The 25,376-nt window shown below is 45.3% G+C and overlaps 2 protein-coding genes across 4 annotated transcripts in view; one reads left to right on the forward strand and one right to left on the reverse strand.

Annotated features, from left to right (window-relative positions):
• gpc6a (glypican 6a) overlaps nt 1-25,376 on the forward strand; it is a 1,457,751-nt gene that overhangs the window by 1,205,746 nt on the left and 226,629 nt on the right. The window lies entirely within an intron of this gene.
• dct (dopachrome tautomerase) overlaps nt 1-25,376 on the reverse strand; it is a 60,110-nt gene that overhangs the window by 26,045 nt on the left and 8,689 nt on the right. For all 3 annotated transcript variants that reach the window (XM_078222748.1, XM_078222749.1, XM_078222747.1), the window contains exons 2-5: nt 21,189-21,488; nt 11,326-11,426; nt 9,914-10,080; nt 6,071-6,250 (exon numbers count right to left, since the gene is read on the reverse strand). In XM_078222748.1, coding sequence (XP_078078874.1) covers nt 6,071-6,250; nt 9,914-10,080; nt 11,326-11,426; nt 21,189-21,488 — 748 coding nt within the window. The remainder of the gene's footprint in view (nt 1-6,070; nt 6,251-9,913; nt 10,081-11,325; nt 11,427-21,188; nt 21,489-25,376) is intronic.

Here is a 25,376-nt window from a genome sequence, read left to right on the forward strand (position 1 = left end):
GCTTTGGAGCTCCGAAAGCTTGTGTGGCTTTTGCTACCAAATAAACCTGTTGGACTTTAACCTGGCGTTGTTAAACTTCTTACTGTATCTAGGGGCACACAGCTTCTCCAAGCTGTCTAACTAGCCACACACTGCATCCACAAGCTGTCTAACTAGCGACACACTGCATCCCCAAACTGTCTAACCAGCGACACACTGCATCCACAAGCTGTCTAACTAGCGACACACTGCATCCACAAGCTGTCTAACTAGCGACACACTGCATCCCCAAACTGTCTAACCAGTGACACACTGCATCCACAAGCTGTCTAACTAGCGACACACTGCATCCCCAAGCTGTCTAACTAGCAACACACTGCAGCCACAAGCTGTCTAACTAGCGACACTCTGCATCCCCAAGCTGTCTAACTAGCAACACAAGGCATCAACAAGCTGTCTAACTAGCGACACACTGCATCTCCAAGCTGTCTAACCAGCAACACACTGCATCTCCAAGCTGTCTAACTAGCCACACACTGCATCCCCAAACTGTCTAACTAGCAACACACTACATCTCCAAGCTGTCTAACTAGCAACACATGGCTTCTCCAAGCTGTCTAACTAGCAGCACACGGCTTCTCCAAGCTGTCTAACTAGCGACACACTGCAGCCACAAGCTGTCTAACTAGCGACACTCTGCATCCCCAAGCTGTCTAACTAGCAACACAAGGCATCAACAAGCTGTCTAACTAGCGACACACTGCATCTCCAAGCTGTCTAACCAGCAACACACTGCATCTCCAAGCTGTCTAACTAGCCACACACTGCATCCCCAAACTGTCTAACTAGCAACACACTACATCTCCAAGCTGTCTAACTAGCAACACATGGCTTCTCCAAGCTGTCTAACTAGCAGCACACGGCTTCTCCAAGCTGTCTAACTAGCGACACACTGCATCCCCAAACTGTCTAACCAGCGACACACTGCATCCACAAGTTGTCTAACTAGCGACACACTGCATCTCTAGGTGTCTAACCAGCGACACACTGTATCCCCAAACTGTCTAACTAGCAACACACTACATCTCCAAGCTGTCTAACTAGCAACACATGGCTTCTCCAAGCTGTCTAACTAGCAGCACATGGCTTCTCCAAGCTGTCTAACTAGCGACACACTGCATCCCCAAACTGTCTAACCAGCGACACACTGCATCCACAAGCTGTCTAACTCGCGACACACTGCATCTCCAAGCTGTCTAACCAGCAACATACTGCATCCCCAAGCTGTCTAACTAGCGGCACACTACATCCACAAGCTGTCTAACTAGCAACACACTGCATCCACAAGCTGTCTAACTAGCGACACACTGCATCTCCAAGCTGTCTAACCAGCAACATACTGCATCCCCAAGCTGTCTAACTAGCGACACACTGCATCCACAAGCTGTCTAACTAGCGACACACTGCATCCCCAAACTGTCTAACTAGCCACACACTGCATCCCCAAACTGTCTAACTAGCGGCACACTACATCCACAAGCTGTCTAACTAGCGACACACTACATCCCCAAACTGTCTATCTAGCGGCACACTACATCCACAAGCTGTCTAACTAGCGACACACTGCATCTCCAAGCTGTCTAACTAGCAACACACTGCATCTCCAAGCTGTCTAACTAGCCATACACTGCATTACCAAACTGTCTAACTAGCAACACACTACATCTCCAAGCTGTCTAACTAGCAACACCAGGCTTCTCCAAGCTGTCTAACTAGCAGCACACAGCTTCTCCAAGCTGTCTAACTAGCGACACACTGCATCTCCAAGCTGTCTAACCAGCAACATACTGCATCCCCAAGCTGTCTAACTAGCCACACACTGCATCCCCAAACTGTCTAACTAGCGACACACTACATCTCCAAGCTGTCTAACTAGCAACACACGGCTTCTCCAAGCTGTCTAACTAGCAGCACACGGCTTCTCCAAGCTGTCTAACTAGCGACACACTGCATCCCCAAACTGTCTAACCAGCAACACACTGCACCCACAAGCTGTAACTAGCAACACATTGCATCCACAAGCTGTCTAACTAGCGACACACTGCATCTCCAAGCTGTCTAACCAGCAACATGCTGCATCCCCAAACTGTCTAACCAGTGACACACTGCATCCACATGCTGTCTAACCAGCGACACACTGCATCCACAAGCTGTCTAACTAGCAACATACTGCATCCCCAAGCTGTCTAACTAGCGACACACTGCATCCCCAAGCTATCTAACTAGCCACACACTGCATCCCCAAACTGTCTAACTAGCAACACACTGCATCCCCAAACTGTCTAACTAGCAACACACTACATCTCCAAGTTGTCTAACTAGCAACACACTGCATCCCCAAACTGTCTAACTAGCAACACACTGCATCCCCAAACTGTCTAACTAGCAACACACAACATCTCCAAGCTGTCTAACTAGCAACACATGGCTTCTCCAAGCTGTCTAACTAGCAACACATGGCTTCTCCAAGCTGTCTAACTAGCCACACACTGCATCCCCAAACTGTCTAACCAGCAACACACTGCACCCACAAGCTGTCTAACTAGCAACATACTGCATCCACAAGCTGTCTAACTAGCAACACACTGCATCTCCAAGCTGTCTAACCAGCAACATACTGCATCCCCAAGCTGTCTAACTAGCCACACACTGCATCCCCAAACTGTCTAACTAGCAACACACTGCATCCCCAAACTGTCTAACTAGCGACACACTACATCTCCAAGCTGTCTAACTAGCAACACACTGCATCCCCAAACTGTCTAACTAGCAACACACTGCATCCCCAAACTGTCTAACTAGCGACACACTACATCTCCAAGCTGTCTAACTAGCAGCACACGGCTTCTCCAAGCTGTCTAACTAGCAGCACACGGCTTCTCCAAGCTGTCTAACTAGCGGCACACGGCTTCTCCAATCTGCCTAACTAGCGGCACACGGCTTCTCCAAGCTGTCTAATTAGCAGCACACGGCTTCTCCAAGCTGCCTAACTAGCAGCACACAGCATCTCCAAGCTGTCTAGCTAGTGACACACGGCATCTCCAAGCTGTCTAACTAGTGGCACACGGCTTCTCCAAGCTGTCTAACTAGCGGCACACAGCTTCTCCAAGCTGTCTAACTAGTGACACACATCTTCTCCAAGCTGTCTAACTAGCAGCACACAGCGTCTCCAGGCTGTCTAACTAGCGACACACAGCGTCTCCAAGCTGTCTAACTAGTGACACACAGCATCCCCAAGCTGTCTAGCTAGTGGCACACAGTATCTCCAAGCTGCCTAACTAGCAGCATGATGTGGAGATGCCGGCGTTGCACACAGTGTCCCTGAGCTGCCTAACTAGCAGCACATAGCTTCTCCAAGCTGTCTAACTAGCAGTACACACCGTCCTCAAGCTGTCTAACTAGCGGCACACAGCGTCTCCAAGCTGTCTAAAGCTCACCATGGTCAACAAGGTGAGGACACATTGCGACCTAACACGGGTAAGAAATTGACAGGCTGGAAAAGATTTATATCCTTTACTGAACTATACAGCTACTTCCTTGCATAAGTGAAAGGCCTTTGTTCATAGGGCTCATTCTAAGAATGTCTTGTCAGTCCTCTGGAAGTGATTTCCAACATTCTGGAGGCCATTTCTGCTAAATTGAACTTATATGGCTTTGATTTACACTGTCTTGCTGTCAACCTTCTCAGCAGCAAGAGAATGGCTGATGCAGAGCAAGAGAAACAGCACCAAAAGAATCAGGCAAAGCACCAGCAGGAGGAACTGCTGCCTTCCCAGCCACATGCCTCTTCACAGACAAAAGATGAACACAGTGCTCCAGCAGAGATAGAAATACTCCCAAAACTAGGTCTACAGAGGACCAGCTTTCTGACCATAACTAAATAACAGTGACTTGAAAGGTTCAGACTTTCACAGCAGGTCATTACTGACATCTGCAGCCTCCTAAAACAAGAACTCCTCCAAATCAGCCAGATGGACATGCATTACCAGTGACTTTCAAGGTCATCATAGCCCTGACGCTTTGCACTTCTAGCTCCTTCTGGTGATCTGCTGATGGCACCCACAGGATTCCACAAATTTGCTGCCCACAAGTGTATATCCTGTGACTAATGCTGTGTATGCCAGGGCTGCAACTTGCATTCACATTGCTACTGATGAGGCCAGTCAGAATGAGAGAGTTCAAGGATATGCTGCAATGCCTGGATTCTCACAGGTCCAGCCAGTCATAGTTTGCACACATGTGACAATCCAGCACCCTCAGATTAACCAGCAATATTCATCAATCGAGAGGAATTCCAATGTTTAGCTGGTGTCTAACCACAGAAAGGCATTCATGCATGTCTGTGCAGCATGTCCTGATGCCTTCAGTCTGTGCTAATCAAGCCATCCACAGATCTTAGTACCTTCAAACAGAGTCAGCTGGAGACATGGCTGCTGAGACCTTTGAGAAACTATAACTGATGCATAGAAAAGATACTGCAGGAGCCACAAGAATGGTCATAGAGCAAGCCATGATGTTGTTGGAGATGTGATTCAAGTGCCTGGGAAGATATGGGTGCACTCGCAAAGGTGTTCTCATTGGAGGTGATAAAGTCAGAGAGTTCTACAGCACAGAAAAAGGCCCTTCGGCCCATCATGTCTGTGCTGGCCATCAAGCACCTATCTATTCTAATCCAATTTTCCAGCACTTGGTCCATCGCCTTGTATGCTACGGCATTTCATGTGCTCATCTAAAGACTTCTTAAATGTTGCGAGGGTTCCCACCTCGACCACCCTTCCAGATTCCCCCACCCTTTGGGTGAAAAGGTTTTTTATCAAATCCCCTCAAAATCTCCTGCCCCTTACCCTTTACCCACTGGGTATTAACCCCTCTGCTAAGGGGGAAAGTTTCTTCCTATCTGCCCTATCTATCTATGTCCCTCATAATTTTATACATCTGTCAGTTCCCCCCTCAGCCTTCACTGCCCTAAAGAAAACAACCCTAGCCTGACCAGTGTCTCTTCATAGCTGAAGCACTTCAGCCCAGGCAACATCCTGGTGAATCCCCTCTGCACCCTCTCAGGTGCAATCGCATCTTTCCTATAGCGTGGCAACCAGAACTGCACACAGTACACTAGCTGTAGCCTAACAAATGTTTTATACAGCTCCATCATAACGTCCCTGCTTTTATATTCTATGCCTTGGCTAATAAAGGCAAGCATCCCATATGCCTTCTTAACTACCTTACCTATCTGTCCTGCTGCCTTCAGGGATCTTTGGACATGCATCTTTGGATGATGGGAGGAAACCAGAGCACCCAGATGGAACCCACACAGACACAGGCAGAATGTACAAACTCCACGCAGACAGTCACACAAGGCTGGATGCGAACCTGGGTCTCCGCTGCTGTGAGGCAGCAGTGCTAACAACTGTGCCACATTGCTGTGGCAGGATAAGAACAAGGAAAACAGCTAGACCACTCCCACTTGATTGCTTAATTAAATTTTAGCAAAGTTTAGGAACCTTCCAAAAATGTCAGTTATATCAGCAAATACAGTTATGTCAATAGTCAGAAGGTATCTAATGATCCTTTGAACAGCACTGCTCAAGGCACTCCTGCATTCCATTTAGTGCCACATTCAGCGATATGAGGTTGTCTGAATTGTATGTCACAAAATGCCAGAATTGGCTTCAAATGAACAATGCACTCCAATTAGCTTCATGATCTCACTGCTCTGCAGACTGTGGCAGCCATCAGAAGCATATGCACAAACTCCTTTACCAGGATGAGTTGTGTGCATTTCCCCTTGGCAGTGTGAGTGCACATTTTAGATCACATTTTTTTATAAAATGAGCGCTGCACGACCAAATGTAATCCCTCAAAATGTTCAGTGACCACAACCTGCAGATTCCATGGGCATTCTCCTGATTGTTACTTCCTGAGGCACATGATAAACTCTAGAGCATCTTCAGCATTCCTTAAACAATGTTACTTCCATGAAATCTTTATAAGAATTAACAGTTATTTTCCTCTTCAAGTGTAAGTTACCTACCTGAAACTGAAACTAGAATTCTGGAAATAAGGTGGGGTATCAAATTCTTTAAGAGACATGCAACGATGAACATCCTCCATAGTTGGCAGCTGGACACTACTTTTTTCCATGAAGCCCCTCCTGATTGGACCTTCATTTGTTCCATTGCAGAGAGTGACCAAGCGGTTATAATCATCCAAACTACAAATTTCACATGAAAATCATAATAAGAATCAATATTAGAATTTCAATAGCAATGAGGCAATTTTTAGATCAGTGGTGCTAACAATGACCGTGTGATGAGTACTCAATGCCCGGTGTCCACATCTTTGTTCTTTTTGGGGACATAAATATAAAACAAGAATAAGACAGAATGAAGAGAGGATAAACTTAGATTTTCCTTTGGTTATTGCATCTAAAGCACAGAGCAAATCAATTTTCATCAATATTGGGCTCTGGCCTATAATGCAAAGGAAATTGATTCACATTATCGCACTAAGTGGCTGAATTAATTTGTAATTACAATAACCACATTGATCATAATAGTAAGACAATTGCATCACTTGAAAAATGATGCTCTAGAGGAACCTATAAACATTACAGTAAAATTCAATCCATCTACAGAGCTGTGCTTGGAAGGGGTATGGATCCAAGAAGCAATCATGCTATTTCCAATCACAATGTACTTACATTGTAACATGACAATAGTAACACAGGATCTGCAAGTTCCCTATTATTATAACATATAGTTTTGATCTGCAACGTAGTTATGTAGAGAATTGAATTTATGGAGAAAATCTGCACCCATTCAGTTGCAGCATAACCCCACGACTCTTAAACTCAAACCCCTGTTAATAAACGCTAACACACTCTCGGCCTTCTTCACGGCTCTATCCACTTGAGTGACAACCTTCAGAGATCTGTGGATATGAACCCCAAGATCTCTCTGTTCCTCCACATTCCTCAGAACCCTGCCGTTGACCCTGTAATCTGCATTCAAATTTGTCCTACCAAAATGAATCACCTCGCACTTATCAGTGTTAAACTCCATCTGCCATTTTTCGGCCCAGTTCTGCATCCTATCAATGTCTCTTTGCAGCCTACAACAGCCCTCCACCTCATCCACTACTCCACCAATCTTGGTGTCATCAGCAAATTTACTGACCCACCCTTCAGCCCCCTCCTCCAAGTCATTGATAAAAATCACAAATAGCAGAGGACCCAGCACTGATCCCTGTGGTACACCGCTGGTAACTGGTCTCCAGTCTGAAAATTTTCCATCCACCACCACCCTCTGTCTTCTGTGAGATAGCCAGTTACTTATCCAATTGGCCAAATTTCCCTCCATCCCACACCTCTTTACTTTCTTTATGAGCCTACCATGGGGAACCTTATCAAACGCCTTACTAAAGTCCATGTATACGACATCAACTGCTCTACCTTCATCTACACACTTAGTTACCTCCTCAAAGAATTCAATCCAATTTGTGAGGCAAGACTTACCCTTCACAAATCCGTGCTGACTATCATGGATTAAGCTGCATCTTTCCAAATGGTCATAAATCCTATCCATCAGGACCTTTTCCATTAACTTACCGACCACCGAAGTAAGACTAACTGGCCTATAATTACCAGGGTCATTCCTATTTCCTTTCTTGAACAGAGGAACAACATTTGCCACTCTCCAGTCCTCTGGCACTATCCCTGTGGACAGTGAGGATCTAAAGATCAAAGCCAAAGGCTCTGCAATCTCATCCCTTGTCTCCCAAAGAATCCGAGGATATATCCCATCTGGCCCAGGGGATTTATCGACCCTCAGGTTTTTCAAAATTGCTAATACCCCTTCCCTCAGAACATCTACCTCCTCCAGCCTATCAGCCTGTATCCCATTCTCATCCTCAAAAACATGGTCCCTCTCCTTGGTGAACACTGAAGAAAAGTATTCATTCATTGCCTCTCCTATCTCTACTGACTCCATGCACTAGTTCCCACTACTATCCTTGACCGGACCTAACCTCACCCTGGTCATTCTTTTATTTCTCACATAAGAGTAAAAAGCCTTGGGGCTTTCCTTGATCCGACCCGCCAAGGACTTCTCATGTCCCCTCCTAGCTCTCCTAAGCCCTTTTTTTAGCTCATTCCTTGCTACCTTGTAACCCTCAAGTGACCCAACTGAACCTTGTTTTCTCATCCTTACATACGCTTCCTTTTTCCTCTTGACAAGACATTCAACCTCTTTTGTGAACCATGGTTCCCTCACTCGGTCATTTCCTCCCTGCCTGACAGGGACATACCTATCAAGAACACGCAGTATTTGTTCCTTGAACAAGCTCCACTTTTCATTTGTGCCTTTCCCTGACAGTTTCTGTTCCCATCTTATGTTCCCTAATTCTTGCCTAATCGCATCATAATTACCCCTCCCCCAATTATAAACCTTGCCCTGCAGTATGGCCCTATCCCCCTCCATTGCAATAATGAAAGACACCAAATTATGGTCACTATCTCCAAAGTGCTCTCCCACAGCCAAATCTAACACTTGGCCCGGTTCATTACCCAGTACCAAGTCCAATGTGGCCCCACCTCTTGTCCGCCTATCCACATATTGTGTCAGGAAACCCTCCTGCACACACTGCACAAAAACTGCCCCATCCGAACTATTCGACCTATAAAGGTTCCAATCAATGTTTGGAAAGTTAAAGTCACCCATGACAACTACCCTGTGACCTCCACACCTATCCATAATCTGCTTTGCAATTTCTTCCTCCACATCTTTATTACTATTTGAGGGCCTATAGAAAACCCCCAACAACATGACCGCTCCTTTCCTATTTCTAACTTCGGCCCATATTACCTCAGTAGGCAGATCCCCTCGAACTGCCTTTCTGCAGCCGTTAAACTATCCTTGATTAACAATGCTACTCCTCCACCTCTTTTACCACCTTCCCTACTCTTACTGACACATCTATATCCCGGAACTTCCAACAACCTTTCCTGTCCCTGTTCTAACCATGTCTCCGTAATGGCCACAACATTGTAGTCCCAAGTACCAATCCACGCTCCAAGTTCACCTACCTTATTCTGGATGCTCCTTGCATTGAAGTAGACACACTTCAACCCACCTTCCTGTCTGCTGGTACACTCCTGCGACCTTGATACCCTCCTTAGTACCTCATTACACTCAACACTGGCTTCTGGACTAAGCTCGTTTTCCCATCCCCCTGACAAATTAGTTTAAACCCCCCCCCCCGAAGAGGGTTTTTTTGTTAAACGTCCCAACTCCTGTATTCAATGTTCTGATCAATTAATCCAAGCATGCCGAATGTCTTCTTCACCACTCTGTCCACCGGTGCCTCCACTTTCAAGGAGCTATGAACCTACTACCCTAGATTCTTTGTTGTGTAATTTTCCCCAACACCCTACCATTAACTGAGTAATTCCTGCCTGGTTTGATCAACCAAAATGCATCACCTTGCATTTATCTAAATTAACTCCATTTACCATTCGTCAGCCCACTGGCCCAATTGATCAAGATCCCGTTGCAATCCTAGATAACCTTCTTCACTGTCCATGTGATTATGTGTAGAATAAATTAATACATTATAAATTTATAATTAATAAATAATATGGGTAGAATAAATTAATGGCATCAGAAAGTAATTTAGGCAAAAGATATTCTGAGTGATAATGGACTTAATGATCTTCTAGCCAAAAAGAAATAAATTGTGTTTATATCATGCTTTTCAAAACCTTAAAATGTCCCAAGTTCTTTACAACCAATGAAGTACTTTTGAAGTTCAGTCATTGCGTCATTGTAAGATTTGCATTAGTGCTTAACTCTGTACATCTGTATATTCAATCACTAACCTATTGCATACAATCTCCCACTGTGAGAACCTGGAACTCTGATTTATTAATGTTGGGTTATCAAGGCGCATAGATCCCAACAAAGGTGCTGTGCAGACATCACAGTCATTTCTTCCTGTGGCAAAATTCCAATATGGAAGTGCAAATGATTCATTTCTTATCAGTTTCTGAGAAACAGAAATTGGATTATACTTCAGCATCATAAATATACATTAAGTTAAATATACAGTGGTTCAGTGATATGGAATATTTGTGGTTAAGCATACTGTGCCATGGAATGATACAAGATAACATCTTTGTTTGCATATTCCACATAGCAAATTCCCAACTTCAGGCTGAGCTATTATGTTGAAGGGATAGACACTGGATCAAAAATGGAAGTGTATACTTTAGAGGATCATCTTCACCACATTTGCCTAACAATGACTGAATTACAAAACATTTTTTGAATGAAGTTGTAATGGTATTTGGATAAAAGACATGAGGAAACAGGTCACAAGAACACCATGGGCAGAATTTTGTAGTGCTCTGCTAGCGGATTTGCAGGCATGGGGTCTGTAAAATCCCATGGGCAGCCTTCCCTGCCCCCTCCCACCCAGCTTCATCCTGTCTGCAATTTTACATGGGGCGGGTGAGGCCTGGGGCCAGCCACCTGCCCTTGCCCTCTTTGATGCCCTTAAGTGGCTCACCTGACAATTTTGAAATTTGTAGGAGAAGTTCAGGGGCAGAGGGAAGTCAAATTGGTCATCCTGCTCAGGCCAAGGGTGAGAAAGGGGAAGCACATCCCTCATGGCCCCATCCCACATCAGTCATTCCCCTCCTAATTCCCACAAGTTTTGCACCCCACCTATGCTCCCTCCAGCCTCTTGATTAAAAGCCTACTCCCTTCCCTTTCTCTACATCCCGGAACCTCTTCTTGCTTCCCCACCATGAGACTCCCACCTGATCTGCTTCTGCACTCCAAGACTTAGAACCTGCGGACTACTTGTAGTCTCAGCCCTGGCCTCTGCTGGTGTTGTTTGGGCTTCATAGCTGCTAACCAATCCGGTGGGCTGTTACCTCTCTGAGGTGAGGTTTCCACATCAGTGAGGGGCAAAAGTCCCATCTCCAGCCTATGAATGCTCCTCAGAGCATGAAGTGGTTGTAGGACTGCAATGATCAGTGGGGATAGATTCCCCACTGAATCTTCAGGTACCTGGATGGGAAACCTCACAATCCAAAATATCCAGCCCCAATAATTTAATGACCATTTTAACTGGAGATACAAAACAAGGCATATTAAGAACCTTCAAAGGTGGCACGTAACAATATTTTCTGGGTTCAAATCTTCTCTCTTTTTATTTCCTATCTATTGAACCCATTGTGAGTTAAAACAAATCATTGCACTAAGCTAGACTATAGCACTGCCCAACCTGTAAATCTCTTTCCAGCAACATTAAATGGTATCGATGCCAAGTAAGAAAAGCTGGACCTTGGTGAGAAAAATCAATAGCTTTAAATGCACGACCAGGTCCTGTAACAATAAAGAAAAAAGACAAAATGTCACATTAACTAAACTCATCAACTGAAAATGAGAATTGGCAAATTACCATAGTCAATATCAATCCAAGATTTATCAATTGTACACACACAACTGTCATTAGATGCAGAAAAATCTCTTCAACAAGAACTCCATGTAGATAAAAATATGATCATGTTTAACTTGTATTTATCGTACACTTTACAGACCCATTGAAGAGTACTCCTTTAACAAAACTACCATCTTGAAAGATCCTTGTTTAAAATGCATTATACATAATCTAGGATTTGTGAGAGCAAACACTGTCACTGCATTCATTGTTTCTCAGTCTTACCATCAAAACTAGCTTTCTGAAAAGCAAATGTGTCTTGAATAGATTTTTAATGTTGTCCAAATCCTTTGGAGTTGAGATTAAATGTTGAAATCTATTTTATTCTGCATTAAACTGAATAATCATCCAGATTAATAACTTTCTGATTAACAGAAAATGCATGGAGGATGAAATTAAACAGTGCGCAAGATTGATTTCTGCAAAAGCAATGGAAATTCAGCTTGTCCTGATAGAAACATTTTCAAACAAAGGGTGGGATTTAGCGGCCATAATAGACATGGGCACAAATCCCATAATGGCTGCTAAATCTCACGAGAGGCCAAATACGGGATTTGCGTGGCGAGATTTCTGATTGCAATCTTCTGGGGCGCACCCTGATTATGTGATCAGATTCACGCTCAGGAAGGGCATGAATCTGATTTGCATGGATTTGAATCTATTACCGTGTAGTTAGCATGGTTAATGTCGCATCTTCAGCCCGCATTGAATCTTCCCACCAACTAGGCTTAATGTCACGCCAGTGTGAATTACTACTGCTTTTAAAAATGGCAGCCAGGCACCATGATCTCCGAGAGGAAGGAGATCAGTACCACTGTCCCCACTGAGCACCACGGAGTCCAGGCAGACAGAGCCCACTGGCCAGCTCTGTAGGGAGTGGAGGTGATGGGGAGGGCCAGGGGTGTCCATGGGGGCTTGGGGGTTTGGAGGAGGGCTTGGGGGTGTGAGAGAAAGAGCAGGGCTGCTGTTGGGGACATAAGGCTGCACTTGCAGAGTGGGGAGGGGGTTGTGGTTGGTGTGAATGGTCCTGAAGTGTACTGACTGTGCTGTTTAAATGAGCTTTAATGGCTGTGTCAGTCTGCTGTCTGTCACATAGGTGAATGGGGCAGAGGCGGGAGCATGGCACATGGGGTGGGGAGGGTGATGAGAGTCAAGGAGCTGGGCCTAATGGGCTGGGTGGATTACACCCTGAAAGAGAAGGCAAGACCAGTACCCTCCTGGGGGGGTGGTGTGTGAGGCAGGAGTGGGGGATCAACCTCTAGGGAAGCTGTCAAGGAGGCTAGTATTGAGGCATGACAGCAATGAGATCTCTGAATGATGTAGACTGAGTAAGAAGCGTGTCTATTAGCTCAACCCCTCCGTGAAGCAGAACGTAATATTCCTGGGACTCATGCTCATCAAACTAATTCTTAGAAACCCTACAGCACAGAAAGAGGCCATTCGGCCCATCGACTCTGCACCGACCACAATCCCACCCAGGCCCTACCCCCATATCCCTATATATTTACCCACTAATCCCTCTAACCTACGCATCCCAGGACACTAAGGGCAATTTTAGCATGGCCAATCAACCTAACCCGCACATCTTTGGACTGTGGGAGGAAACCAGAGCACCCGGAGGAAACCCACGCAGACACAAGGAGAATGTGCAAACTCCACACAGACAGTGACCCGAGCCGGGAATCAAACCCAGATCCCTGGAGCTGTGAAGCAGCAGTGCTAACCACTGTGCTACCGTGCCGCCCTTATTGGCCATCAAGAGTTAACCCTGAGTAATGTCAACTGCCTATATGTCAAAGAATGGGATGAATACTCAGGGTTCAGGGCTCAAAGCCTGGTTGCACGGGATTAAATTGGCACTGGGCTCACTTCTCAGACCCCAATGCTTGCCAGTCAGGATCCATTAGCCCCCAAGGCAGATATCACCATCCAGTTGACCTTAACCATTTGGGATGAGTAAGCATATACCCCTTCCCCAGTGTTAAAGAGCATAAGGGAGGAAGAACCAGACTGGGGGTCAAAGCCGACTTTAAGTGGGTGAGGGCATTGGCCATGGCCAGTCCTGTTATGAAGATGGGAGGGCGCCTGATCTGTGAGTAAACAGTCACCGCCGGCTAAGACCTGGGACTCGCTGCTTCCAGATCAGGTAGGCCAATGGTTCAGGAGAGGTAATGGTGGTCAGCAGCTGTGACACCAAGCTGACTCTCTCCCTCATCCCTTGCAGGAATCCTATTGATATTGGAATGGAGCTGGCCATTCCACTTATAACTGCACTGGAGGAGCATGGACTGCTGTAGCAGCGTGTAGCCACACCAAGGGAAGTCCCTGCAGAAGGAAACCAGGGGACCAGAGGGCAGGCTCTGGAGCCAGGAGCCGTAACAGCCATGCAGGAGGCACGAAGGAGCTGAAGGAGATGAAGGGTAAAGGATTCATGTGTCCTTCATGGAGATATCGGACAGCATGTGCCGTAGAAGACTCTGCCTCACAAGAGAGGCTGTGTGGCACCGTCCTTGTGAATCCGGTGTCAAGTGGTGGTGGAGGACATCTGCTTCTTGTGGCCGTGAAGCTGACAGCTTGTTGGTGATAAGGGTTTCCCCTCAGATCACGGCTGATGATGCCAGTGCAGAGGTCACAAACCGCAGAGGAGGCCAGGCACAGTGAAGCTCACAGTGCCACCTGATCTGTAATTGAGTGGTTCATCGGCTTGTTAAAGATGGGGTTTCGCTGCCTTGACAGATCCGATGGGGCTCTACAACACAGATCCCAGAGGGTCTCCATATTGTCGTTGTCTGCTGTGCCCTACACAACCTGGCTCTGCACTGGGTCGATGACCTTCCTGAGGACGACCTTGAGGAATGAGAAGTGTCCTCAGATGAGGAGAACATGCTGGAGGGCATCGAGGAAGAATTTGCTGAGGATCTAGAGGATGGAGGCCAAGGGGGTGCGAGGGTGTGAATGGGTTGGAGAACTAGAGATGCCCTCATCACCTCCCGCTTCATGGAGGAGGGCTAGCTCATTGTCCGACAGCCCCTCAACCTTGCAGGACATCATGACCTCTCTGCAACCAGGAGACGGAGTTTCCCGACACACCAAACATTAGGGTGCCTGAGGCAGGAGAGTCCTGCCTGGTCGATGTAGGAGGGTGATGTTGACTTTCAGTGAGGAATGCTGCTAAATACTCCCCAGCTACTGCTTTAGTCTGACTCCTGTCTGTCTGCTGCTAACATGCTGACTCCCCGGCTCTTGTCTGAGTGAGGTTTCTGCCCTGCATTTCTTTGTCACTCAGCTCGAGAGAGGGATTAGGAGTCAGGGTCTGGGATTCACTGGATCATGCCCAAGTCCTATCACTGTAAATGAAACATTTTCACTGAGAAGGCCTAACTGTCTGGCAGACATTGAGGGCCAATGAGAACAATTGTGTCCCAATTAGGATAAGCGTCATGCCACTGGGAGGAGGGTTGAAGATTTTGAGACTTTAAGATGGTGAAGAACAAATATTTAATCCAGTGACATTTCCAAAGTAAACAAGTGACAATGCCCCCAACTACCTGTGCCTAACTTCATTCTTGCCCACGCTGTGCCCCTACAATTCCATAGACTAGCCTACCCTCCCGCTATATTTAGGCATGTTCCCAGGATACACATCAGAGATGGAGACAGGTTGCTGCCTTCCACACTCTGCTGCCTGAGATGTTCTTGGTGGGTGTCCTCTGGAGGACTGGGACCTAGAGGACCTTGGCCTACTTTTGGGTGCAATGGTGTTGTTGCGTCACTCTGTTCTGTCCACTATACCCGAGTTGTGCTCAGGTACAGTGGACAAGGGGGGGATTAGGAAGGGAGGATTCAGATTGTCTGGTCACTCCCTGGAGGGAAGACCCCAGGCTGTGTTCTAGCAGATGCTTCTCCTGCTGGGTGTCATGGGCTCCTGGGTTATTCCATGGGATGGAGGGGCAGCTGAAGTGAACTCAAGAAGCCTCAACATCATTGAGCTGCCAGTCCTGGAGACCCTCGATTGTCTGAACCATTCAGTTGAAGCCCTCAACCATGGCCCTCAGGAACGGAGCTATGCTTCTGAGTTCTACCATCATGGATCTGACCTCTTGCCCCCGGCATTCCACTGTGGATGCCATCATTACAGTGTCAGCCTGGGTGCCACACATTGCTGGCATCATCTCCTGTAACATGAGGCTTTGGGACTTCTCCATTTGGCCTTGCAGTCGCAGTAGTGTCACTGATGCCCCGCTTGGTATTCCCAGCTTTGCCTTTGCACGGCACCTGACTAGGGCACAGCTGCGTGGTGCTCACCAGAAACCTGTCTGGTATGGTCACCCATCTGCGCTGGTGCATGGTCCAGGTGATAGCTGTAACATTCTTTCACTGTTCTCCTCTCACATCTCCTCTGAGATCATGTCAGGGGTGGGTGGTGGGACACTGCTAGTGGTTGGCCAGGCCATTTGGGTGATGTTCCTGCAAGGCAAGGAAGATGGTTTTAGTACATGGCCTGGTCAAGGATTTGGATGACACTTGAGTTTAGTCATCTGGATGAAGAGGCAATGGCTCCTCACTATTGAACAAAGAAACAAAGAAAAGTACAGCATAAGAACAGGCCCTTCAGCCCTCCAAGCCTGTGGCATCAATATACCCTAACGACACTGAAAAAAAAACCTCTGCCCTTACTCAGTCTGTATCCCTCTATTCCCTCCCTATTCATGTACCTATCCAGATGCCTCTTAAATGTTGCTAATGTGCCTGCTTCCACCACTTTCTCTGGCAGTGCATTCCAGGCACCCACCATTCTGTGTGAAAAACTACCCCTGCACATCTCTCTTAAACTTTCCTCCTCTCACCTTGAACCTGTGCCCACTTGTAATTGACACTTCCACCCTGGGAAAAAGCCTCTGACTATCCACCCTGTCTATGCCTCTCATAATGTTGTAGACCTCTATCAGGTCTCCCCTCAGCCTCCGTCTTTCCAGTGAAAACAATCCTAGTTTATTCAACCTCTCCTCATACCCAACACCTTCAAGACCAGGCTACATCTTGGTGAACCTTCTTTGCATTCTCTCCAAAGCTTCCACATCCTTCTGGTAGTGTGGTGACCAGAACTGCACGCAATACTCCAAATCTGGCCTAACCGAGGTTCTATACAGCTGCAACATGATTTCGCAACTCTTGTACTCAATACCCCAACTGATGAAGGCAAACATGTCATATGCCTTCTTAAATCACGTTAGCCAGCTTTGTTGCCACTTTTAGGGAACTGTGAACCTGCACACCCAGATCCCTCTGTATGTTAATGTTCCTAAGGATTCTGCCTTTTAGATCCTCCAAAATGCATCACCTCGCATTTGTCCAGATTAAACTCCTCCAGACATTTCTGTGTCCAAGTCTCCAATCTATCTATATCCTGTTGTATCCTCTGACAATCCCTCGCACTATTAGCAACTCCATCAATCTTCGTGTCATCCGCAAACTTACTAATCAGACCACCCACATTTTCCTTCAGATCATTTATATATACTACAAACAGAGGTCCCAGCACTGATCCCTATGGACCACTAGCTACAGATCTCCATTCTGAAAAACACCCTTCCACCACTACTCTCTGTCTTCTATGACCAGTTCTCATAGAAACCCTACAGTGCAGAAGGAGGCCATTCGGCCCATCGAGTCTGCACCGACCACAATCCCACCCAGGCCCTACCCCCACATATTTACCCACTGATCCCTCTAACTTACGCATCCCAGGACTCTCAGGGGCAATTTCTTTTTTTTTTTAACCTGGCCAATCAACCTAACCCGCACATCTGTATCCATCGAGCCAGCCCACCCCGAATCCCTGTGATTTTAGGGTGTTTTTGTACCAGTCTGCCATGTGGGACGCCTATTCTCCCATCGGCTCAGCTCATTCTGAGCACAGGCCTGCTCCTGCTCCTCCCCTGTGAGCTCCAGAGTTCCCTCCTCAAAAATAGTCAGGATCCTCAGCTTGGACATCCCACTTCCCGTCTCTCACTCGCGGAAATTGTGGGCAAGCTTATCGTGTGGGGATATATATGGTGATGGCGAGAGCTGGCTGCCAGGCGGATCAGATGCCCCTATTAACTGGCATGTGTGGGCACTGCTCGTAAACAGGGAGGGATTCTGATGAGGATTGCCGGGGGGTTGTGAGGCAGCTTGTGGGAGGTCGGGTGTTGGGGCTCTGTGAGGTGGCAGCACGTGGCATTAAGGTGGCATTCCCAGGTGTTATGGAAAGGTGGAGTGGGGTGAGGATACACGGAGCACTTACCCTGGTAGAACGGAGTAGGTCATTCATCTTCTTGTGACACTGCACCCTGTCCTCTTGGTCAAGTTGCTGACACTGACCATAAGAACATAAGAACTAGGAGCAGGAGCAGGCCATCTGGTCCCTCGAGTCTGTTCCACCATTCAATAAGACCATGGCTGATCTTTTCATGGACTCAGCTCCATTTACCCACCTGCTTACCATAACCCTTAATTCCCTTACAGTTCAAAAATCTATCTTTTGCCTTAAAAACATTCAACGAGGTAGCCTCACCTGCTTCATTTACCAGAACTGCGGCCACTTCTCAGGCAGGATTCATCACCTTGTTGGAGGGTCTCCTGCCATCCCAAGGGTATACTGTATGTACTCCACTGCATCCAACATTTGGGTGAGGGTCCCCTCCATGAATTAAGGAGCAGGTTTCCTCACTGCCATCTCCTGGCTTGAATGACAGCCAGTGCTGTGGAGCCATTTAAATTCATTGCCCCTTTCACTGAAGTCTTCAGATGACCCCCGACATGAGTAAATCAGATCCTTCATGCCTCAGGCACAGCGTTTTTCACCTGGGGAATTTTCTTTTCGAAGTGCCTTAAAATTGTGGTCTAATTGCGCCATTAGGGCTAGTGGGAATCACGCCAATTTTCGCACCGAAAATAACACTTTGTCATTTCTTTTGAAAATTCCACCCCATATGTGGGATTCTATTTGCATGTTATCACGAAGAGTTTTCTGTCAGAGTATACTATATTTTGCTACAAGTATAATAGCAAATTGGATTTTATTAATGAAAAATCAGTTTAATAGTTTTATGAACTAAAATGATTTTAACATCTCTATTAAATAGAACATAGAACATAGAACAGTACAGCACAGAACAGGCCCTTCGGCCCACGATGTTGTGCCGAGCTTTATCTGAAACCAAGATCAAGCTATCCCACTCCCTATCATCCTGGTGTGCTCCATGTGCCTATCCAATAACCGCTTAAATGTTTCTAAAGTGTCTGACTCCACTATCACTGCAGGCAGTCCATTCCACACCCCAACCACTCTCTGCGTAAAGAACCTACCTCTGATATCCGTCCTGTATCTCCCACCACGAACCCTATAGTTATGCCCCCTTGTAATAGCTCCATCCACCCGAGGAAATAGTCTTTGAACGTTCACTCTATCTATCCCCTTCATCATTTTATACACCTCTATTAAGTCTCCCCTCAGCCTCCTCCGCTCCAGAGAGAACAGCCCTAGCTCCCTCAACCTTTCCTCATATGACCTACCCTCCAAACCAGGCAGCATCCTGGTAAATCTCCTCTGCACTCTTTCCAGCGCTTCCACATCCTTCTTATAGTGAGGTGACCAGAACTGCACACAATATTCCAAATGTGGTCTCACCAAGGTCCTGTACAGTTGCAGCATAACAGTTGCAGCATAACTAAAATAGTTATTAGTAAATGAATGTGTACTTACGTCTTGAAACTTGAGACAGAATAAATAAGGAATATAAAAGACACAAACGAATGTGTCTCTTAATGTATTAATTTCTCACATGTCAAGAGAACTGCATCTCAGACACGCTTTGTTTCATTTACTTCCTGTAAAAAAATAGCATTTTGCCATCACTTTGCTTTTGATTTAAATTAAATAACTGCAAATCCGTGCTAAAGAAATAAAGAATGTACAAATTAAAACTGAGGAAAGTAGCCAGAAAAATATGTGAAACTATTAAATAATTGTAATTTGTAATTTTATTGTAATTTTAAATAGAATTCAAATTAAACTTCTCATAAGAACAAAGAACAATACAGCACAGGAACAGGCCCTTCGGCCCTCCAAGCCCGTGCCGCTCCCTGGTCCAAACTAGACCATTCTTTTGTATCCCTCCATTCCCACTCCGTTCATATGGCTGTCTAGATAAGTCTTAAACGTTCCCAGTGTGCCCGCCTCCACCACCTTGCCTGGCAGCGCATTCCAGGCCCCCACCACCCTCTGTGTAAAATATGTCCTTCTGATATCAGTGTTAAACCTCCCCCCCATAAAAGTCTATTAACTTAGTTTTTACTTGAGAAAGCAAGCCAAGTTGAGAGATAGAGAGACAGATTGTTCAATTGTTTACATTGATCTAATATTGATGTAAGATTTGTTTATTCAGCCCGTTGTCAGTAAATAAAACATGAATTACTTGTTCTTGAGCCAAAAATGTAGAAAGCTGTTGTCGCAAAAACACAGTATTCTTAAGAAAGTAAGAAGTGACTAAACTGTTGAATCTGAATCTGGACTGACTCACAGGGAATTCAAACTTGCTCCACAAACATTGGGCAGAATTCTAAGGCCCTGTCGTGACAGGGATGGATAATGCGGTGAGACACCCAGAAGTCATTGACCTCAGCGGGAGTGGAAAATCCTGCTGGTGGGCAGGGCTGTATAATTCTACCCATTGAGTCTGAGTGGTCCAAGTACAATTTCATATAATTATCAGAATTTAACAAAATTCCACTTGAAAGAAAATGTGGGGGGGGGGGGCGGGGAGGTGAGGGGCAGAATGGAGAGGGAGTTACTAGAACTTATCATTAATACAGAGTGACTGAGCTCTTGGGCAAATGTGAGCTGATCAGTGCACATTCACCAAGACAATTTTGTATTAAAGAGCTACTTTATTAAGATAAGTTTTATCAAAGTTGTTTTGTAATCTATTATGTGTAGAAGATCGAAGAGTATAGAGTTGAAGCACGATAAAAGGATTCAACAGAATAGATACAGAGAATCTCTAGTGGGGAAATCCAGAACAAAGGGGCAGAATTCAAAATTAGAGCAGGACCCTTTGGGAGCAAAAGCAGGAATCACTTCCTCACACAAAGTGGAGTAGAAATATGCAGCTCTTCCCAAAGGGACTGCAGATTCTGGGTCAACTGAAACTTTCAACACTAAGATGGATAGATTTTTGTTCAGGAATAGTGTCAGTGGATATCGAGGAAAGGCAAATCAATGGGATTAAGGTGCTGATCAGCCATGCTTCAGTTGAATGACAAAACTACCTCAAGGGCTGATTGGCTCATACATATACTTGTGTTTGCAGAATAGTAATTCATGGCAAAAACATATGATCCTGGAAAGGTTTGGGAGAAGATATCCTTTAACTGTCAGTCAGCAAACACAACTGATGCAAATACGTTCACACAGCGTGTTCATTGTCACAATACAATACAATAAGCAAGCATATAGGTATTCTACTAAAAGATGCTAATTAATTACTCATTTCACATAGCTAAATTCTTACCAGGTCTACTTTAAAATAAAATTGTTAATACCGACAGGAACTCTAGAAACTAAGCTGCACTTGATAACTAATAAAAAAAAGTGTACAACTAACCCAGTAGTGTATCTCTTGTGGAGTAGTAGTGAAGCCACACAAAATAATTGTATATCGTGACATTTGCGACTTGTGGTTGGGTTCCATTAGGCCCCAGTATACTCAGCCAGTGCTGAGTAGCAATTACATAATCTGGGTGGATTGTAGTTTTGGCTTGATCCAATGCATCCAAGAACTGCTGTTGCTCCACTTGGGTCAATGAAAGAATATTTTTTCGAATCACTGCTGCTTTTCTCAGGTCACAGTTTTGGCCAGTCCATCCAAATTTGCACTCAGCACAGTTATATCCGGCATAGTTTCCTATTTAAGTGAAGAAAGAATTTTCAACAAGTTACAGAGAATGATCACTTCATATTAACCATACTGATTTTGTTTATAAGCTATCAGTGCAGATCTCATTCAGCTGGGATGATAACACTACCACGGACACTCCAGTTGCTAACACTGCTTAACATCATCCCACACATTTAATATAGGGTAATATATTCATTTGTTGTCTCTATTGCTTCCAAAACTTAGTCATGCAGAATCAACTCTTTACTTTCATTCTGCTGAAAATATCATTCTTAGTGAACATTGAAATGACTCTTTATTTTCTTCTGCCAGTCAGCTTACTGCTAATATAAGCCCTTTGCTGATCTGACTGCCCTCAAACTATTCATCAATAAAATCTCCTTTATTTTTGATCAGCCCAGAAATTCTGTTCAATTCCTCAGATGCAATTCAAATTCTCCTGCCATATTCCTTTTACATTGTCTGTCCCTCTAACCACTCCCTTCTGAAGATTATCCGGCATAATATCTTACTTTGTAAAACAATCCCACTTTGTAGTCTTCAAATGCTTTGCAATTCAACCACGTCACCTTCACACAAACTATCCAATGATGCAATCCATATTTAGCTCCATTGTGAATGTATGGCAGGAATTCTCTGACCTCGCCCGTGGCTGGGATTCTCCACTCCTACTACAGTGAATGGAGTTTTGGCTGAGCGCCAAATTCTCCATTCATCCTCTGCCATTTCTGCCAACTCCAGCATGATGTCACCACCAAACACAGCTCCCCCTCACTCCCCCATCAGCATTTCGCAGGGACTGTTCCCTCCAGGATACCCTGGTCCACTCCTCCATCACACCACCCACGGCAACTGCACACGCAATCACAAAAGGAGCAATCATTGCCCCTTTACCTCCTACCTGCTCACCATTTAAGGGCCTAAACACTCTTTTCAGGTGAAGCTCCACTTCACGTACATCTCCTTTAATATGGTCTCCTGCATTCGCTGCTCCTAATGTGGTCAACTCTACATCGGAGAGATCAGACATAGATTGGGTGACCGCTTTGCAGAACACCTTCAGTCCATCCGCAAGCAGGACCCAGACCTTCCTGTTGCTTGCCATTTTAACACACCATCCTGCTCTTTTGTCCACATGTCCTTCTTTGGCCTATCGCAATGTGAATCCCAACGTAAACTAAGGAACAGCACCTCATCTTCTGATTCGACACTTTACAGCCTTCCACCTTCACCCCATCTCCATTTATTTTATTTTATTTTATTTATTTATTATTTGCATTTCTGACTCTCCCACAGCATGGACCCCTCCTCCATCCCCCCACCCATCTGTTACATATCTCAGGGTGTCTTTTGACATTCTGCTCATCTTTGAGCTGCTATTTACACCTTCTGATCTCTTAATGGCCACTTTCAGCACCCTTCTTAGCCATGTTCACTATCATTTACAGTACCTTTGTCTATGACATCTTTTGTCATCCTATTTTCTATTGTCTTCAGCTCTAATGATGAGTCATCCAGACTCAAAATGTTGGTGCTATTATCTCTCCACAGATGCTGTCAGACCTGCTGAGATTTTCCAGCATTTTCTGTTTTTACCTCGAAATTGTTAACATTGACTGGGGTGGCTCTGAACGCCAATCACTCCAAATTGACCTGCATGGGGAAATACAGAAGTAGCCAAGACATTTTTGGTTGAAATAATCTCAATGTTGGTCCACTTGTACACTGATGCAGTTTCCTTCCCTGATGAATGCCTCAATTCCGTGAATCTGATTTGGATTTAATTTGGTGCTGCTGTAAACCATTAAAAGGCAAGGGTCACGCCAGAGGCTAAAGAACACTTGTCATTTGGATAATCACGCTGGACCTGGGCTAAACACCCAATGTTTCTGATTGCTTGGACCATGTTGTAATGTTGCCCAGTGTGACAGTGCATGATTATTCAAAACTATACTACATCTATGTGTTGCTCAAGTTCAAAACTGGGCTAAATAACTTTACTGATTTTTAAACAATGTTCCTTTGGTGCAGTACAGAACAATTAACTTTATTCGTGAAAGATCATTGCACAAAAAACTGCAATTTAACAGTAAACCGTCGACAACATCACAGGACCGGAGACTTCACTAACAACAACACAGCAACACAACCTGAAATAAGCTAAATCTGCTCAAATGTAATTTAGGTGATGAGTGCTCAGGTTGAGAGTACCATCTGCAACCTTCAAAATAATTTCAAGAATAGACACACACAGACACATATGCACGTAGAGACCATACAAATCCACTTCATGTGAGGTTTTTAACAATGTTCCCAACAAGACAGAATCCCAAATGCCATTTAATCTCACACGTATAACAGGTACAAAATGGGTTCATTAACTGTGTCCTTATTTTGAGCTCTTCAACAAACACCCCACAGTTTTCTATCTTTCTGAGTCCATGTGGCAGGCTCTTTACTTGGGGGACACTGAACGCCTTTAGGAGGCTGTGTGGGACATGTTGTGCTCATTCCTCTGCTGCAATTTCTCCATCCTGAGGCTTTACCCAGCAGAATTTCATAATTTTGTCTTTTTTTAACACAAAGCCCAGTCTACACAATTGCTTTAGATTTCAACATAAATAACAGAGCTGTTATTTAAAATCACCGTGGAAGAAGATTCACACCAAATGGAGTCACCTTAAAGACTTTGGATCAGTGTCTTCTTGCTCTAAGGGAACTCGACCAATCAGAGCCTGATGTGGCCCTGCATTGCCTGCTGATAGCTCATTTGTATTTCCTGAACCTATCAGCAAATGCAGAGCTATCAGGGTCTGATTGGAGCCCCCATAGCTACCAGCCAGCACGGGGCCCCCTTATTGGTGGGGCCCCATGCCCAGGCACAGTGTGTTTCATTGCATCACTCCTCAGGCCATGGTCTTATTGAATGGTGGATCAGACTCGAGGATCCAAATGGCCTCGAACTGTTCATATTTCTTTTGATCTTATGGTCAACCTCAGCTCTGGATTTCCCTTCCTAAACCTCATTGCCTCTCCACTCCTTTTCTGCTTTAAATACTCCTGAAACCGGCTTGCCCGAGTATTGAACTAATTCCCTTTTTGAAAGCAGCCATTGAATCCATATCTGCTATTCTATCAGGCACTACATTCCAAATCCTAATCATTGCATAAAAAAGGTTTGCCTTATCCCTCGACCTTCAAATCTGTGCCCTTTCCGTATCAGCAGAAAAAAAATCCTTTTTATTTACCCAATCTAAACCCTTCATAATTTAAACTGTGGTGAACCATTGTTGGTTACCACCAGGAGTGCTGAGCCATGGTCTGGCCAGTACTATGAGTCTGTAGATATATTAGGGTGACACGGTAGCACAGTGGTTTGCACTGCTGCTTCACAGCTCCAGGGACATGGGTTCGATTCCCGTCTTGGGTCACTGTCTGTGTGGAGTTTGCACATTCTCCTCGTGTCTGCGTGGGTTTCCTCCGGATGCTCCGGTTTCCTCCCACAGTCCAAAGATGTGTGGGTTAGGTTGATTGGCCATGCTAAAATTGCCCCTTAGTGTCCTGGAATGCATAGATTAAAATTGCCCCTTAGTGTCCTGGGATGCGTAGATTAGTGGGTAAAATATGTAGGGATATGGGGGTAGGGCCTGGGTGGGATTGTGGTCGGTGCAGACTTGATGGGCCGAATGGCCTCTTTCTGTACTGTAGGGTTTCTATGATTTCTATGATTTCTATGTTACTGTTGGGGTTAGGGTTGGGCTGTTCTACCTGTTAATATAGTCCTATGGTACACCCCAGTTGGCTCCGCCTCCTGGGAGTGGTATAAAGGTCACTGCTCTGCCTGGTGACCCTTTAGTCTGGGATTGTATATTGTATATAGTAGCTCCGTTATTG

Source organism: Mustelus asterias, chromosome 10 (assembly GCF_964213995.1).
Source record: "Mustelus asterias chromosome 10, sMusAst1.hap1.1, whole genome shotgun sequence".
In the NCBI taxonomy this organism is placed as follows: domain Eukaryota; kingdom Metazoa; phylum Chordata; class Chondrichthyes; order Carcharhiniformes; family Triakidae; genus Mustelus; species Mustelus asterias.